The sequence below is a fragment of the Cricetulus griseus genome, chromosome 2 (genome assembly GCF_003668045.3).
Source record: "Cricetulus griseus strain 17A/GY chromosome 2, alternate assembly CriGri-PICRH-1.0, whole genome shotgun sequence".
In the NCBI taxonomy this organism is placed as follows: domain Eukaryota; kingdom Metazoa; phylum Chordata; class Mammalia; order Rodentia; family Cricetidae; genus Cricetulus; species Cricetulus griseus.
The window spans coordinates 454,380,995-454,400,253 of NC_048595.1; the positions used below are offsets into that span (position 1 = coordinate 454,380,995).

General features: G+C 39.3%; 1 protein-coding gene across 2 annotated transcripts in view; it reads right to left on the minus strand.

Annotated features, from left to right (window-relative positions):
• Tmem232 (transmembrane protein 232) overlaps positions 1 to 19,259 on the minus strand; it is a 199,950-nt gene that overhangs the window by 90,063 nt on the left and 90,628 nt on the right. For both annotated transcript variants that reach the window (XM_035441170.1, XM_027397757.2), the window contains exon 12: positions 10,618 to 10,862. In XM_035441170.1, the coding sequence (XP_035297061.1) occupies positions 10,618 to 10,862 (245 nt within the window). The remainder of the gene's footprint in view (positions 1 to 10,617; positions 10,863 to 19,259) is intronic.

Genomic DNA, 19,259 nt, shown 5'->3' on the forward strand with positions numbered 1-19,259 from the left:
TCTCTTTACTCAGTGGTAGCTTTCTTTATTGTGTGGTACCTGACATGACGCCTGCAAACAGAGGTATTCAACTGGTGCTTTGTGAAGAAATTCAACTTCTCGTGAGAGTTCTTTTTTCTGTTTGCCATCTGTACAAAGCATCTTCTATGGTAAATCTAGGTTCACTAAGCTCATTTACCCTGAGAGGTGACAGGGTCTCACTCAGTTTGTGCTCATATCAAATACCAGACTCTATCAAGTATTTAAAAGAAGAAAAGATTAGCTCCTGTAAATTGTTGGCTTCTTGTTTTCTGAGAGCTTAGAAAGTGGAACAATGGTGAAAACTCGATTAATGTCGTACCCAAGCTTCATTCTAACGAAGCAGGTAATAAACACTTGTCAACTACTGCAAAAACATTTTACAGCAAGCTGAATACTGCCCTTTTCTTTGACAGACCCAAGAGCATATGAAAAATAAAAACACAAAACAAAACATGTGGATTTTGTTTTCTGTTGCATAATTTTGTTGTCCCGTAAGGTTGTCGTTCTGATTCTAGTTAATCTGTATTTGAAATGTAGAATGTTTTCTGTCTCATTGACATCATTTTAATATTTGTGCCATGTTGAAAATTCTACAACGTATCATGCTACCTTTAATGATGTGTCCACGGGGTTGTTTTGAAGGATAAAAAGTGGAAACTAAAGTATCTCATGATCCCACTGAGGAAAAACCAAAGTTCCTGCTGAGATCCAGGCCCTATCCCAGAAATTCAAACGGACAGACAGTGTCCATAACAAAGACGGGGAGGATCGCCTTCAAGAAAAAAGCGTGGGGAATACTGAGGTGTGCGATGGAAATGGACAAATGAAGAGTGTTTCATAATCACTGGCCACTGGATTTCACCTTATAGCTCTTCCGTATCAACAGAATAAAATAGAGAACTAGGACTGTATCAATCTGTAGAACTACAGAGAAAAAAAAAAAAAAAGTCAACCCGTGTGGTGGAAGAAAACCACACATGTAATAAAGGATTAGTACCTTAAACAAAGAACTATAGGCAGCTGAGGAAAGCTGAGAGCAGTAGAGGTGCCCTCCTCAGGGAAGAACATACCAATTGTTTGTCCAGTGCCAAAGGGTCAGCCTTGAAAATATACATACATGTAACACATGTAACATTATATGGGCTCAACATGTGGTATTGAGGAAAATATATATATATATATAAATACATATGGATGCAGTAACAATTTTTAAAAAGGCCATGGATTTGAAGGAGAGTGGGGAGGGTGTTATGGGAGGATTAGAGGAGGAAAAGAAAGAGATTAAATGTTGTAATCAGATTATAGTCTCAAAAATAAATAAAGAAGTAAAGGATTAATATCCAAAAAATGTAAAGAACTCATACAATCCAGCAACAAAACATTTCTTGCAAACTGAAAGAAAAATCCACAGATAACTTGATTATTGGCAAAGACAATCTGAAGACATTCTTCTGAGAAGTCATTCAAATGGCCAACATGTGTCTAGAAAGACCTTTAACGTCACTAATCAAGTCACTAGTCCAAACCACAGAGATCAGACTGTGCAATGTAGATAAAACAGAGCATCCATCGCTCAGTGGTTAAGAACACACACTGCTCTTACAGATACCCCATGGTTCAGCACTCCTGTTGGGTGGCTCACTGGCATCTGTAGCTCCAGCTCCAGGGAATTTGGTGCCCTCTTCTGGCCTCCACAAAAAAAAATGTGCAAAAAGATAAAAATAGAACTATGACCCGATTCAAGATCCCGATAACTGAGATGTATCCATCGAGGAGTAAAAAGAACAGTATATTGAAGAATTATCTGTATTCCAAACCTCCAGAAGATTTAACACTTCGCATGATGAATGTAAAATAATAATTGGTTTCTTATTACTCAAATATTTCATAGGAGATGAAGAAGTAAAAGCCCATTCTCCAAAGAACCGCTGTGTGTTCTTTATTTCCCTCCAGATAGCATCTGCGATCAGCAATGGTGACTACTGACGTCTCCACTCTGCTTTTCCATAAGTCTGCTCAGCATAACCTCCATGGCTGACATCGATTATTATTTTGGTAGGTGCTGGGATTTACTAAGATTTACCCTGGATGGGTCTGTCAACATTTACAGGAAGACCCTCTATCAGACTGTTGGCCCGTTCAGTGAATGGCCCAGATACAGAGAACCGAGCAAAAAGCCATGTTGTTCACTTGTCTGCATTGGCTTTCTGGAGGTCATCTAGCCCTCGCTGCTGCTGCTATTGCTGCTCCCATCCTCTGATGGCTTCCAGCTTGTTCCACACTGCAGTAGACTGAAAACAAGAGACTCTTCATGAATCGTCCAGATTTCCAGTGCTAGGTTGAGACTGTTGAAGCCTTTGGCTCCATGGAGTTAGAGTTTTCAACCTCTCCAGTGTACAGATCCCACTGTTGAACTACCCAGCCCTTACCTCGTAAGCCATGCTACTGAGTCTCCCCTAGAATATATGTAGTCTATTGGCCCAGTTCCTATAGAGAATAATGCCTAATACTGCCATGAAGTACATGCACACACACACACACACACACACACACACACACACACACACACACACACACACACACAACACACACACACACACACACACACACACACACACACACACACACACACACACACACACACACTCATGATGCGATGAAAACTAGATAGAAACTGCTTTTTAACCAGACAGAAGCAAGAGGAAAATAATATATAAAAACAAAACCATCATAATGCTGTGCGTTCTCTAGAGGTTCCCAGCAGGTGGTATCTTTGAAAAAATATAGGCAAAAACATGTACACTTTATTACAGTCTGGGTAGTATAACTTTACTCTGTGAAGAAAATAAATATAAATCTATTAATGATTGAACAAGAAGATAAGGAGCTAACATGTCTGGGCACTTTACCTACACTATTCTTTCACCATAGCTTTCTTTTAAAGGTTAAACCCCTAAGGCTCAGAGAAGTTAGCCAACTGACTAGCACCAATCAGAAAGAGGCTCTCAGGAAGCATAACTTAGACTATGTGTGACCATAAACTGTTTTAAGGTTTTAAGTGATTATTGCTTTTTAAATATTTATGTCACTTTCTGTGTATGAGTGCTTGATCTACTTATATGTGTGTGCAGCATGTGCAGGCCTCGTGCCCACAGAGGCCAGAAGCGGGCATCTGATCACTCTACAACGGGCATTAGGGATGGCTGTGAACCAGTGCGTGGGTGCCAAGAACCAAAGCCAGGTCCTCGGCAGAAGCTGCAAGTCAACTTAACACTGAGTCATCTCTCCAGCTTCTTAAGTGATTATGATAACAGAATATCGTTATAATTATTTTATTGTTTTAATATCTTACCGTGATGCCTGATTCACAAATTAATTTATGTGAGTATATGCTGGTTAATTTTTGTCAATTTGACAGAAACTAGAATTATCTAGAAAGATGAGGCCTCAACTGCAGAATGGCTCTCATCAGGCCATCTGTGAGCATATCTATGGGATAATTTCTTGACTGACTGATATGGGTGGGTCTTATTGTGGGCATTACTAGCCTTAGGCAAGTGGTCCTAGGTTATCTAAGCTGAGCAAGTGAGTGGGTAGCATTGCTTCCCTTTCTTCCTTTAGGTTCCTGCCTTGAATAACTGATGATGGACTATGACCTGTGAACCACATAAGCCCTTTTTTGCCCAAAGTTGCTTTTTAGTTGGTATTTTATCATAGCAACAGAAAGCAAACTAAGAGATAGATAGATAGATAGATAGATAGATAGATAGATAGATAGATAGATAGATAGATAGCCATAATATATATGATCTACTATCTTACGAAACACTTTACGAATACCTAGTTCTAGGGCTGGACGATGGCTAAGTGGTGCTACTCTTGGAGAAGACATGGATTTAGTCCCCAGCACCCATATCACATGGTTCACAACTGCCTGTAACTCCAGTTCCAGGGAATTGGTGGCCCTCTTCTGTCTTCTTAGAGGATCCTGCACACATGTGGTGTGGACACATACAGTCAGAAGCATACACATAAAATTACAATAAATCATCTTTTAAAAAGAGTACCTGGTCTATGTTTTGCTTTTGTTCAATTTTTACATTTAATTTTAGTCTTGCTAAATTTGCCATTTTAATCAAAGATTATAGTGTTGTCATAAAAGTAGATACACAAAGTAACTAATTAAACACAGAACCTACAGATCAACTCAAGAATCTATAAATAACATGCTCAAAACCTGTACTGGAGGAAAGACAGACTCTTCCTGGGAAGACCACTACCCCACATGAACAGGACCAAAGCCTGACCCTCCTGCTCAAAAGTAAATAAGAAGTGTATAAAAGACATAGTGCAATGCCTAAACCTATGAAAGCAGTGTTAACAAATCCAGAAAAGCACTGCAAGACAAATGGTATTGGCGATGGTCTTCTAGATTTGACCCTCAAAGCACAGACAAAACAGAAGTCAGGTGAATCAGATTTTATCAAACTGAGGAGTTGTCCCACAGCAAGAGACATGATCAGAAGACAGAAGCAGGGAACATTTGCAGACTGTTCACCTGATAAAGGATTAATGTTCAGAACTATGTAAAGAACTCAAAAATTTTTTTCACAAAGAAGTAAGCAATCTAACTAAAATGTACTGATGATCTGAACAGACACTGTACAGGAAGGAGGTAAGACACAAATGGCTAACAGGTTTCTAAACACACATGGTGTCATTAGCCATGGAAGAAACTGAAGCAAATCCAGATAAGATGGCATATCTCACTCCACTAGAGCGGCTGTCATGACAAGGAAGAACTCCAAGTGCCGATCAGGGTGTGGAGAAAAGCGACCTCTCCCACTGTTTGCAGAAATTCGGATAGTACAGTCATGGAGGACAGTGTGGGAAGGCTTCAGACACTTATACATAGCTGCAGTGTCAGACCCAGCTATATCACCTCTAAATGTGAATCCAAGATATGAAGTCGCCACAAACAGTGACGTATCTTCACGCATATACGTACTGTACTATTCACATTAGCAAAGAAATTACAGAATCAACTCTGGTGCGCACACAAGAGGAATGGAGGAGAAAAACATGTACTGTCTGTAGAGAAGAAGATATTAACCATGAAGAATGAGCTCACTGGCAGGGATACATTGTCTTAAACTGACTTTATTTTATCTGAGCGCAGAACGGTGATGACTTAAGGTGAGGGAGCATGGGGAAGAGCAAAGGAAAGTGGGCTAACAGACACCCACTCACAGCCAGACAGAAGGAAATGAGTACAGTTCATCATCACCTGTGGCATTTTTCGGAACGCTTCAAAGAGAAGCACCTCATAGCTCCAAATGTGAAGGTGTGGCAAGAGAAATGCTGCCTTGGTCTGAACAAGTATTACAAGTCAATCAAAGGTAGAATAAAATGTGTCTTTTGCTTTGTTCCCTATATGAAACAGAAATAAACAGATTTGTACGTAGGATTTGTTTTAAGAGCCCCAGAAGCAGAGTCAAATCCATAAAATATTAAATAGTAGACCAATTCAGTCCTTAGGACTCTCTTTTTAAACTCTCTATACATATGTCAGTTTTCCCACTGGCCTTGGCAAAAATCAGGGTAATTAGAAAGTGCTTCTTGCTTAGTATAAATTCCAAATATTAATGAACTGAAGACGTTCCGAGCCTATTAAAGATAAATATTCTAACCAACATTATGTTTTCAAAGACAAAGAGCAGAAACTAAAAAAAAAAAAAAAACCATACAGAAGAGTTTCATTTATTATGGGTTGAAGACAAGCTTTCTAACAATTGCTCGAGTCTTTGAAATCAAATGGCATTCACTGGAAGGAGAAGAAAAACAGCACAGCGGTTGGGGGTCAAAATGTCTGTATTTTAGCTCTTAAACAAATCAGTCCCCCCCCCAACACAGTATTTTTATTTGCAATTTCCACAGAGTGCTCCCCAATTTCACAGGATGTGCTTGGTCACAAGTAGATTTGAGGTACATAGACGGAAGTACATCAGAATGTATGCTTGCTTCTGATTGGACAAAGGTGGGAAGTATGTAGTCGTGTGGGTTTTGCCTTTATAAGTACCTGTCTAACCTAAAACAGCACCATTCTCTGGGAATCCCAGTTACGAATCTGACCAGTGTCCATTCTCCTGGCCAACATTAAATAAAGCTTGCTTTCATCAGACAATTGTGGATTTTATCTTTCTGTTTGCTGATAAACAAAGTCTTCACACTAAACTTTGAGCAACTAAGCATTATTAATGATAAATTTTTAAGTTAATATCCATCTATTCTTTAATTTATAACAGAAATTATCATGAATTTTCAGATTCAAGGAAGGTGTAAGTACAGAAAATGTACATTTTAGAAACTCGGACACAAACAAGGTAAGAAATGGAAGTTTCTTTTTTAAACTTAGATTTGGGGTTATAAATGTTCAGCCTTAAGGTAAACTTAAGATACTTCTATTGGCAAGGAGAGAAAAGGGAAAACACTGTACTTTGAAGTGGAAGTGTTTCTGTCTGCATTCTTTATGAAACAGCAAAGAGCCATAATAATATTTTTCCATTTTAAAAAGAATGCTAAGGGGCGAACGAAGCAAAAAATACAAACAATGACAAGTTCCACTAAGAAGAACCACCAATGCCTCCCAGTTTATTTCCTTTTGAGAAATTATATGAGAAATAAATTCTATAAATCGCTGAAATAAAAATATGTGATTAATGTATAAAAGACAACAATTTTGAATAATTTATAAGGCAAAGCCACAATTCCATCTTCAGTTTTTGAGCTAAAAATAAAAGGGGAAACATCTGTTAAGTTATTATCCACAGCAAATGAGGCTCCAGCATAGAGGCTCCAAATCTTCCCTTGCGAGTATGTTTCCAGATTTTCACACTGAAATCAGAGTGCTCTGTTGTGCTGAAGCAACCGAGAAATTTATCATCTTCCTCACCTACTGTCTGGCCCCAAAGAAACTGAGGACAATTGGCTGAGGTGCATATTAGCATACCAAAGTATATGATTGCCCCAGGCCAGACCCACCCAGTACATATGGCTACTCTCTACCCTTTTCACCTCAGCTCCCTCTGCTACACCTTTCCAGCCCTGAGGCTTCCCTTCCCTTCCCCCACCTCCATTCATAACTTGTGAAGGGCCTAGGCTCTCACCCAGCCCCCTGCTTTGGCAGCCATGACAGGCTGCAGAAAAGACCCAGCAAGATGTAGGCCCCTGACTCTAACCTTGTCCTATTCACTAGGAAGCAACCTCCAGATACCCTCCATATGGTAAGGAACCAATCACAAGTTCGATGGCAGGCTCTAGATGCGCTTTCCTGATAATAGTGGAATGCAGGGCTTAGCAACCACCCTGGGAGGACCTCTAGGTACAGCAACCTTTCTGCAACTGCAGCTGACCAATCAACTCAGGACAGGTTGCCCAAGCCCAGAGGAGGTGTACCAATCTTGAGATTGTTGCTATGCAACTAGCAGACCCCCAGACACTCCCCTTGCTCTACCCCAATATATGCTCTGTGCCACTGCTGCTCAGGGTCCCTCCTGCTCCACCTGCTGGGTTGGGCAAATGGAAAGAGGACTCAAGTTAACCCCAGTTAACCCATAAATTAAAGAGACTCTTTGCTTTTGCATTGGATCTGGTTTCTTGGTAGTTTTGGGAGTTCAGAGTCTGGGAACAACACTTGTAATATCTTGTATTTCGGTTTTGTTTCCATCTAAGTGCTAACCTCTATTTATTCATATTTTGACCCAACTGTTGCTCAAAAGTGTGTTAATTCCCAAACTTTTAGAAAATTTCCAACATTTGTTGTTTCGGTTGTTGGGAGGGAAGTTGGTAAATTTTAAGCTTTTTAGATTTTTTTAAAAGATTATTTGTGACCTAATATGATTAACATAGAAAAGTTTCTATGGTACTTGAAAAGAAAGTAAATTATACTATTATTGGGTGCAGTGTATCTGTGGGACATATTTGATCTAGTATTGTTCAAACCCAATTTTTTATATTGACCTATCAGATTCTTCTGCCTAATGCTGAATGTTGGATATTGAAATACCTATTACTATTGTTTTTCTATCATCAGGTTCATCAATATTTTCTTCATATATTTAGAGCTAATATTGAGTCATATGCATTTATCAAATCTAGATTTTTCTCATGGATTGGTCCTTTTCATATTACACATTTTGCTTTGTGTGACAGTTTGCTACCTAATAGCTATTCTGTTAGATAGGTTATAGATAGATGATAGATAGATAGATAGATAGATAGATAGATATAGATAGATACATAGATAGATATTCACATCTACCTATAGGTAGATGCATGACAGATATAGATGGATAGATGATAAATAGATATATCTATGTACTTATAGATAGATGGATCTGCCTATAGCTAGGTAGATGATAGATAAAGACACAGATAGGTAGATACCTTTATTCATGCTGACTTCTTGCACAGCAGGTCCTTTTCTATCCCATCAACACTACTTAAATAAACAGACCAAACAGATTTTTACAAATAAAACTAATCAGTGTGAAAAAAGAGTCTTAAAGGCAGCATCACAAGTAACATGAAAACAGAGAACAATTCTGAGCAGAAATAAGGAGAAAGACAGGCCCACACTCAGGGTGCTAATCAATTCTCAGAGATATGCTGACACTATAGCATGTACGAGAAAGGAAAGAAAATAAAAGCATAAAAACAAAGAAGGAAAACTCAACCCTTTGTACTTGGTACAACTGTGTAGTTAGAAAGCCAGTCTCTAAAGGAACTACTAAGAATCTCTGCCAATCAATCTACACAACATCACAGCCTGGAACACACATGAGAGCAAGTGTAGAACATAAATATGGAGAGAAGATTATATTTAAAAACTACATAGATAAAATATTTAGCCATGAACTTATCAAGAGAAATATATGCAAGTTCAAATATTGCTAAAGAACACAAAAGAAGGCAAGTTTCAATCCATAATCCTATGTGCATTCAGATACTTCCTTTTTGTGGCAGCAACTCTGTATTTTTTAAATATTCAGTAGACATTAAAAAATCAGCAATATTTTAGTCAAGTAATAAATAAAGATAAATGCTTAAGAAAAGTCATTTGCAGTAATGGGAATAAAGTGCATAATTAAATCTAAATTTATAGATACATTATCAGCAGTAATTTAGACCAGCTAAATTTATCCACTGTGTTCAGATCAGGCTACAAATAAAATATTCAGGGCATATAGAAAAATGACCCTAAATAAAGCCAATCAAGAATAATTTCTAAAATACAGAGAAGAGAGAGAGAGCAGATACAATATTAAAATAATCAGGTGTGCAAGATATCAAAGTTGAAAAGAGACAGCAGACATAATATTAAAATAATCAGGTGTGCAAGGTATCAAAGTTGAAAAGAGACACCAGATATAATATTAAAATAATCAGATGTGCAAGGTATCAAAGTTGAAAAGAGACAGCAGATACAATATTAAAATAATCAGATGTCCAAGGTATCAAAGTTGAAAAGAGACAGCATACATAATATTAAAATAATCAGGTGTGCAGGGTATCAAAGTTGAAAAGAGACACCAGATATAATATTAAAATAATCAGATGTGCAAAGTATCAAAGTTGAAAAGAGACAGCAGATATAATATTTAAAAAATCAGGTGTGCAAGGTATCCAAGTTTAAAGTGAAATCCAACAATTATCAGGCTTCCACAAATATGCTCCTCAACTAAAAACTAAGACATCAAAGAAATTGTTAAAAAAAATTAAGACGAATGAGTTCTCTGTGATATTGTCAAAATTAATAGCAAAAATATGTATTGTGATGTATTCTTTAAATGAGCTGGGCTGGAGAATAAATAAAACCTTCCTGTCTTGAATAAAGCTTTTACAGGAATATTTAACTATGGAAATCATAGCCCATAGTATAAACCCACCATGAGATTCTTCATGTTTTTTCAGTACACCAGAAGAGGAGAAGCAGAGAAAATATCTAAGTTACATTTATCATAAATAGCTTGAGACCCTGGAGATATCTATCATTGAAGATATGGCAAATACATATGGAAAATCAATGTATCCCGATTCTACATTTTCCTAAGACATTGGGAGTAAATTTAAAAGACATTTGCAAGTGTTTAAAGCATAAACTGTAATTATTATCCTTATACTTACAACTTACCAAATGATTGTTGTTGGAGATTATTAGGCTCCCTGTACTTAATTCACATTCAGTACATACACATATACCTTCAAACATGTCTAAAAATGAAACCCGAAGTCTTTTGAGCATTGGGTGTGCTCTTGTTTTCACTTGTGTTCTTTCTACACAAGAATCGCATTAACACGGATTGGCATAATGGGCCAACATCTGTGGCAAACATGAAGAGATCACTCCTGAGAAGGCTGCAACCTTCTTAAGGAGAAGCCTCCCCTGGATAAGATCCTTAGGGTGTGGCTTGGCCAGGAACTGAAAAGGAGAGGCTGAGTGATACAATATCCCACCACCTTATGACAATTTCTCTAGCTGTGAGCTGGTTGAGTAATAACTGTGAGTGTGCTGGTAATAAAACACTGTCCACTTACTTGACAACAAAGTGTATATCTTTCTTGGTGGCGAATGCCTGCGTCTTGGCTGTGCCTTTTCTTTGCAGGCTAATTTCCGAGGTCTTTGAAGAGAGGGCACAGGAATTGGGGGATGGGAAGAAGAGCTTGGAGAGCGTGCTGGAGACTCTCCACCCAATGTACTTAGAGAAAACTTCTTCTCCGAGGTTTGGTGTAGCTTTTCTGCTGTACCTAGTAAACGGGTCAACCTGCTCGTTTAATTCAGCCTGTTGAAAGGAAAAGGGAGGGAGAATAGGGCTGAGTGAAAGAAAACTCTAAGTTAGTTCATAAAAGATAAGGTGTACGCCCATATTCTTTGGCTAGCAGTGCCTCTCTCTTAGGTGAGAGTAACCATGGGGCAGTGAAGGGGCTCTGTGGGTAACGGTTCTTGACACAAACACTGACGACGACCTGAGTTTGGCCCACGAGACCCACATGGTAGAAGGAGAGAATGGAGACCCACATGGTGGTAAGAGAGAATGGAGACCCACATGGTGGAAAGAGAATGGAGACCCACATGGTGGAAAGAGAATGGAGACCCACATGGTGGAAAGAGAATGGAGACCCACATGGTGGAAAGAGAGGATGGAGACCCACATGGTGGAAGGAGAGAATGGAGACCCACATGGTGGAAAGAGAGAATAGAGACCCACATGGTGGAAAGAGAGAATGGAGACCCACGTGGTGGAAAGAGAGAATGGACTCTGCGGGTTGCCCTCTCACCTCTGCCAATGCACCTCTGCACTCACACGGCGTGTGCAACACACATACATACCCAAATAAATAAACGTAATTACAATTTTGTAAAAATAACCTTTGCAATAAAAAGATTTCCCCAAATTAAAAAATAAAGGGGACAAAGCAATATTCAGTAAAAAGAACAATCGTGTTTACGGTTAGGTAATTTTTTAAGGTAATGATAAAATTAACATTTTTAATATAACACACTTAACATACAAGAGTTTCATAAATGCAAGTGCTTGAAGTGCTGTGTACTTTATTATGTGATATTTTCTTAACTCTGCTTATGCCTTAAAACCCCCATTAAAGTGAATAGAACTTTTCTATAGGATGGATTTTTAAATCAAAAGAAATGTAGGAACAATGGCATTCCACTTAACTAAAATTGAAAATGTCTTAGGATCTTTATTCATTGTTTTTTATTTTACCTTACAGACACACAAAACATGAAAAGTATTGTGCTGGCTAGATTCATGTCAACTTGACACAAACTGTTGTCATCCAAGAGGAGGGAACCTCAATTAACAAACTCCTTCATAAATATGGCTGTGGGCAAGCCTGTAGAGCATTTTCTTAATTGGTGATTGATGGGGGAGGGCCCAGCCCATCGTGGGTGGTACACCCCTGAGCTAGTGGTCCTGGGTTCTATAAGAAAGCAGGTTGAGCAAGATGAGGAGCAAGCCAGTAAACAGCACCCTTCACTGCCTCTGCATCAGCTCCTGACTCCCCGATCCTGTCTTGTTCAAGTTCCTGTCCTGACTCCTTCAGTGAAAAACAGTGATGTTGAAGTGTAAGCAGAATAAAACCTTTCCTCCTCAACTTGCCTTTCGGTCCTGGTGTTTCGTCAAAGCAATAGAAACCCTCACTAAGACAACCAGGCACAGGTACCATGCTATATTTCAGAGCTTACAGATCCTAGTTAGTGACACATGACAAAGGCATGACAGGGCAGAAAAGTTCCGAATGTCTTAGCAAATTCTGTTCAAATTGAGAAACTGTTTGAAATCTCCAATGTGTATTAGATACTAAGACTGACTTTAAATATTTTTTAAATGCCCGGAGGTTTATTTTCTTTGGCTTGACTCCGTAATAGCAAATGGAGATTTTAGTACAATTTCACATGTCATATCTTACAGTTGTCCATATTATCAGTTGAGTGCTCTTTATTTTTATTTACAGTTTAAGTTTGTATTGAATAGCATTGTTCTCTGCACACCTCTTTATCACCACTTGGAGTTCATTTTAGAGGCCTGAGGTGTCTGTTGTAACATTTATAGGAGTAGCTGGAGCTGAGCAGACACTTTTGTCCATAGAGTACCTCCCTAGAAAGCATGAGGACTGAGTTTTGACCCCTGAGATCCAAGCAAAAAATAACCTTCCCTTTGTAATGAACTGCAGTGAGCACAGAGATTTCTGGATGCTCAGGTGTGGACAACACATGACAGTTGAGAGCTCAGCCCTCAGCTCCCAGTCACAACAGCCTCAAAGAAAATGAACTATCTAAAAGTAAATCTAACTAAGAAAAATGAAGAATCTCTACAGTGAAAACTTTAATCCTCTGATGAAAGAGATAGACACTGTAAGGAGAGCCCATGTTCATGGATTCGTGGGATTAATATTGTTAAAAATCACCATTTTACCAAAGTTATACACAGGTTCTATGCAATTCCAATCAAAATCCCCATCTCATGCATCACATAAATAGAAAACAATTCTAAATTCCACGTGGAATCACAAAAGACAATGTAGAACCAAAACAAACCGGAGCAAAAAAAAAGCAATGAGGAAAGGATTGCCATTCAAGAACTTAAGATGCACTGCAGAGACAGTGATGAAGCAATGTCTTCCCACTGATCAAAGACCCAAAATGGAAACCACTGGAAGAAAACATAGGCAGGACCCTGCGTGATAGAGGTGTAGGAAAGGACTTTCTGAACTCCATTTGTGGCTGAATTAAGGACCACGCTTGACAAGTAGGACTTCGTGAAACTAAAAGGGTTTTGCATGACTAAAGGAACAATAAATCATTGAAGAGGAAGCCCACAGAATGGAAGAGAATCTTTAAGCTCTATACCTGACAGAAGATGGATCTCCGGCCACTAAGGAAATAAGTATAGAGAATTAGCAAAATGCTTAAAATAAATCTCCCCTATGACCCTACAATACCACTCTTTGCTGTGTGCCCAAAGGACTCAACATCATAGTGCACAGGTCCTCGTTCATTCGTGTTCACTGCTGCTCTATCCACAACAGCCAAGACATAGAAACAATACAAATGCCCTACCACCAATGAAGGGGTAATGGAAATGGGGTATGTATACACTGTGCAACACTATCAGCTGTAAGAAAAAAATGAGGCACTCTTTACCTGGGAACCTGCTGGCCGCACCAGCCTGAAACTCTCCCTCCTGTCCTCTATTGCAATCCCCAACTACCATCCCCAGGCCTGGAGCAGGCCATCTGCAGGGAGCTTTCCTCCCTCTGTGGCTCCACTCTCTGGGAAATCCACAGACCCTCCCAGAAGACCCACTTCCCTCCTCCTGGGGGCCCTCTCAACACTTTCTAGCTCATCCTCATTTCATTGTGTCAGCCCCTGATACCTAGAAATAGGTCCTACCAGGGACCCCAGTGGCTACACCTGGCAGGGACTCAGAAGTACTCCCTACCAGGCAATCACACCCACCACACCCTCCTAAGATCCAGAAAGGACAACACAAATCAGGGAACAGAACATCCACCCAACAAAGACAAAACCAGATATCAGCACCCACAATTACATCATCCCAAACTCAGATGCCTAAATGCAGGTTTAAAAATATAATTAATAATCAATCGCAGCCAGGACAATATGACTCCAGCAGAACCCAGCAACCCTACTGCAGTTGGCCCTGAGAAATGCAACATAGCTAAAGCACAAGACAAGGGCTTGAAAATAACTGCTGTGAATATGATTAAGGAACTTGGAGAGGATATGAATAAATCCATTAATAAAGTCTATAAAACACACTGGAAGGAAATGAATAAAACAATCCAAGACTCAAAAGTGGAAACAGAATCAACAAAAAAATTAAATTGTGGGAAAACTGGAAATGAAAACTTTAGGAACTTGACCAGGAACCTCAGCGGCAACCCTCACCAACAGTATACAAGAGTGGAAGAGAGAATCTCAGTCACTGAAGACAAAATGAAGAAATGAATACCTCGATCAAAGAAAATGTTAAATGTGATAAAATCCTGGCACAAACATTCAGGAAGCCTGGCGCACTAAGAAAAGATAAATCTGAGAATAACAGAAATAGATGAAGGAGAAGCAACCCAGGGCAACGGCAGAGGAAATCCTTTCAGTAAAATCGTGTCTATCAAGGTGCAAGAAGCATACAGAGTGCCAAATAGATGGGACCAGAAGAGAAATGCCCCACAGCACATAATAACCAAAAGCTGAACTTACAGAACAAAGATTACAAAACACAAAACAACATATAAAGGCAGACCAATTGGAATAGCATGTGACTTTTCAATGGACCTGTAAAAGACAGAAGAGCCTGGACAGAAGTTCCAAAATAACTCTAAGAGATCACAGATAACAGCCCAGACTACTATACCCAGCAAAATTTTCAATCACAATAAATGAAGAATGTAAATCATTCTATGATTTAAAAAAAAATCTTAAGAAGTAGCTACCTACCAATCCAACCTATAGAAAGTGCTAGAAGGAAAACTCCAACCTAAGGAGGTTAATCATACCAAAGAAAACACAAGGAAAAAATAACCCTAGACCAGAAAATCAAAAATGGGGAATGGAACCACACTGTAATAACAAAATAAGAAGAATCAACAAACATTGTTTATTGATAACTCTCAACATTAGTCATCTGAGTTCCACAGATACACTGGATACAAAGACAAGATTCATGCTTCTGCTGCATCTAGGAAACACACCTTACCATCAAGAAGAAACATCACCTCAGGCTAAGGGTGGGGAAAGATACTCCAAGCAAATGGGCCCAAGAAGCAAGCCTGTGTCACAACTTTAAGATGAAATGACAAAATAGACATCAAACCAAAACTAATAGAGATAGAGGAGGTCACCACATACGCATCAAAGGAAAAACTCCACCAAGAGAATATTGCAGTTCTAAGCATTTATGCACTAAACACAAGTGCAACCAAGTGCAATTTATAGAGAAATATTACTACAGTTGAAATCACATATGGACTCTCACACTGTGATACTAGGTGACTTCAATGTCTTCCTCTCACCAATAGTCAGGTCATCCAGACAAAAATAAACAGAAATGATGGAGTTAAATAAGTCAAATGAATGCAGCAGCTATCTACAGAACATTTCACTCAAGCATTCTCGGCGCCTCATGGAACCTTCTCCAAAACTGATCACACAAAGCAAATCTCAACAGATCCAAGAAAATTGAAATAACACCCAGAATCCTATCTGATCACCATCAATTAAAGCTAGGTATCAACCACAGAAACGATGGAAAGCTTGGTACTGGAATCCCAGCCAACTACTCAACAATACCAAAGTGATGGATCTTGCAGGAGAAGCGGCAGCACCTCCTTAGTGATCTCTGAGTACATTCTAAACATTTGTCCTTATAAATACAAACAAGAGTGGTCTTCACCCCTCCTTAAGGAAACTCCATTTTGTAACAGATGGCACCCTCTATAGGAAACCACAACCACTCTTGTTGTGGAGTCGGTCCCAGTAGATACATCTACAAAACACTTCCACACCTAAGGCTTAGGGGACACTGCAGAAGATGGGGCAGGTCCTCTGTAAGAACCAGAGGATTGGGAAGTATGCTGTGACATTTGTGTCTCCTAGTCATACCAGAAGCTAGATCCATAAACATGAGCTGAGCAAGGACAACAGCGACAGCCATGCCAAAGTGGCTGAGGAAAAGACCACGAGGCCTCAGCCCTACTAGAGGCAGCCAAGGAAGGCTGAGATGCCAGAATGAGGCTCTCCCAAGGAGAGCACACCAACTGGTTATTCCTTACCAAATGCTCAGCCCTGAAAACACACATATGATTGACACTACTCAGACTGAGAAGGGTGTATTTAAGAATAGATACACATGCAATAACAATTATTAAATAAAGAGGCAATGAATTTAAAGGAGAGCGGAGGGAGGCATATAGGAGGAAAGGGATATAGAGAAATCAAGTAATTAAATTACGATCTCAAAAACAAAAAATTAAATTAAAAAATTTTAAGTTGTATTCTGTATCATTCTTTCTGGAAATTGCTCTGGTGGGGGGGAGGGGAGGGCGGACACAGGCTCTACAGTTTGAAATAATTGAAATTAGGTTTAGCTTTTCCATATTACCTGAGCTCAGGAAATATAACCTCTCTAGGCCTGTTGTTGAGTTTTGTTCTGCCTTCCAGTTTGCAAGGGTTAAGTGAGAGTATGTGGGTGGCTGTTCTGGTGGGCAGTGTAAAACCCAACAGACCTCGGCTCCTTTTGCAGCTGCCCAGAATCTGCTCCTACACCAAACTGCAAATACTGGCCCAGCCAATGGCTTCTCAAAGTCAATGGATCCTAAGTGACTTTCCTATTAGCAAGTTCATCAAATGAAAGCATACTTACATATATTTCTATAGTCATAGCCTATATTCAGCTTCCTTCTAATGTGCTATAATCCAGATGTTTAAATGCCACATATGCACAAATTTAAGTCTTTAGTTCTTGTCCATATTTTTAACAAAATATTAATAGCCATCCTTAAATTAAGTCCTACTTATTCCTGTTATTAGCTTCCCTGTGAGCCATTTCACAATCCCCAACTTTGACCATTCTGCAATGTCCCTGGGTTGTTGTTTTTTTTTTTTTTTCTGTTTTTCAGTGATGTCTATGTATGCTTTAGCAAGTCAGGGTTGTATTATTATTGGATTATTAACAATTGATACTTAGCTTTGTTTGGAAAAAGTGACAATTTTTAGTGTCCATGTAACTTAGAATTAAAGTTGTAAGAGTGGAATTGCTGAGGATTAGTTATCTTACATACATATTCTAACCACAGGCAAGAACAGATGTTTGCCCTTTGATTTTGTAGTGGGAATAAAGATGAGGAAGCCAGCATTAATGCAGGCGGGTAGGGAGATTATATAGCAGAAAAGCAGAAATCCACCCAGGGAAACAGAATATACTATCCAAAAAGAAAAGAAAAAGGAGAAAGCTCTCCAGAGTCCCCACTTTTGAATCAGTAATTAAGGAAATGTAGAAAACACAACAAAATCTGAGCTAACTCAGACTGCTAGTGACAGGAGATGTCTCTGCATTTTCTTAAGTAATACCAGAACTGGTGTTCTTTTACCTGCTTTGGTGACATTTTTTTCAAGTTTAAGTGCCTACTTGTCACTTTCTAAAGGAATTCTAATCCCACAAAGGAGAGCAGCAGGAGCAATGCTTGGTCATTAAAATTCTGGTCACGAGGGCATCAATTCTCATCACCTTGGGGACTTTTATAAATACAGAGTCTCAGTCTCTGTCCTGGTGGGGACATTAAATTTTCAGACAAAATGACGACCGGATTAAAGAAAGGATTGAATGGCAATGCTATGTTCCCCACACACAAGTTGTGTGGTTTGCTGTAAGTCGTTCAATCTCTGTACATTTTCCCCTACTACTGAGCTGAAGACATAACAACCTGCCCGAGGGTTCTTGGAAATATCCTGTGAAAGTTGACCATGTTTTCTCACTTTCTCTGACCCGGAATCTCTTGGATGCCAGCTCCTCCTTTACTTTTACTTTCAGAAAGAGTATGATGTAATGCAAACCACAGAGGCTCTGAGGAGCACTCACTGACAGGGCATGAACCACCTGCCACTTATTTCTCCCTGAGCTGCATTGGCAACCATGGTAGGAAGGCTGTGGTCTTGAGTGAGTGAGGCGAATGTGACTCATAGTGCTTTGCCTCGCCTGCGTACTGCAAGGCGCTCTGAGCATCGCTGTTGCCTTAAACATGGTTCCGCGACTTCAGCATTTTGTTTCCAAGACATACTTTTCCAAAAGGAAAGTCAGATGTGAAGGAGGAGATAGGCAGGCACGGAGAGACAAATGGAGACTGACCACCATTGTGTGGGTTCATCAGACCGCCCCGAGACTATGGAAATATTACCAAGTATCAAAGACATTTTATTTTAACCATCTTGTCATGAAATTATAACCACAAAGGGTGTTGCCTGATGAGTCAAAGACACTCTGAGTAGAGTCACACATTCATTTTAGCTGTGCATATTTCTCTCTGATATTCCAGGTCATGTACCAGATGGCAGGGAAAGCTTATACACGATGGCTTCTCCGGCATATGTCAACATATGCCGGAGAAGCAGCAGCAAGGAGAAGCCTTGCTCAATACAAGTCTTTCTGGAAACATTTCAAACAAAGCATGTTAATTAACATTTGTTTATTATGCCACTCTGTGCATATGACAGGTTTTTTTTTCCTTATATTAGGTTTATATTTACTTTGTTGCACAAAGGACTCGTGTTTAGGGACCTATTCAGAATTGATTTTCATTTCAAATATTCTTGTTACATATTTCACCTCTCCCCAGACCTCCCAAAGCATCCAATATTATGAACAGATATAACAAGATTGCTGATGGCAGAATGTAATTAATAATTAAAAAGTATACAGTGTACAGAAGTATTTATCAGTGTGGAAGATGAGTCGAAGTTTTAAATTAAAAAATTATTAATTAAATTTAGAAGTCTATCATATAAAATGCATGTTTGATTTTAATGTATGAGAAGATTTCTGTAGGGGACAGTAAGCCACGCCTGTTAGAGGCTGGCTACAGGTGTGCCTGACCACGCCTGTCAAGGCGTGGTCAAGGTAAGGTCAGGATGATGCAGGAGG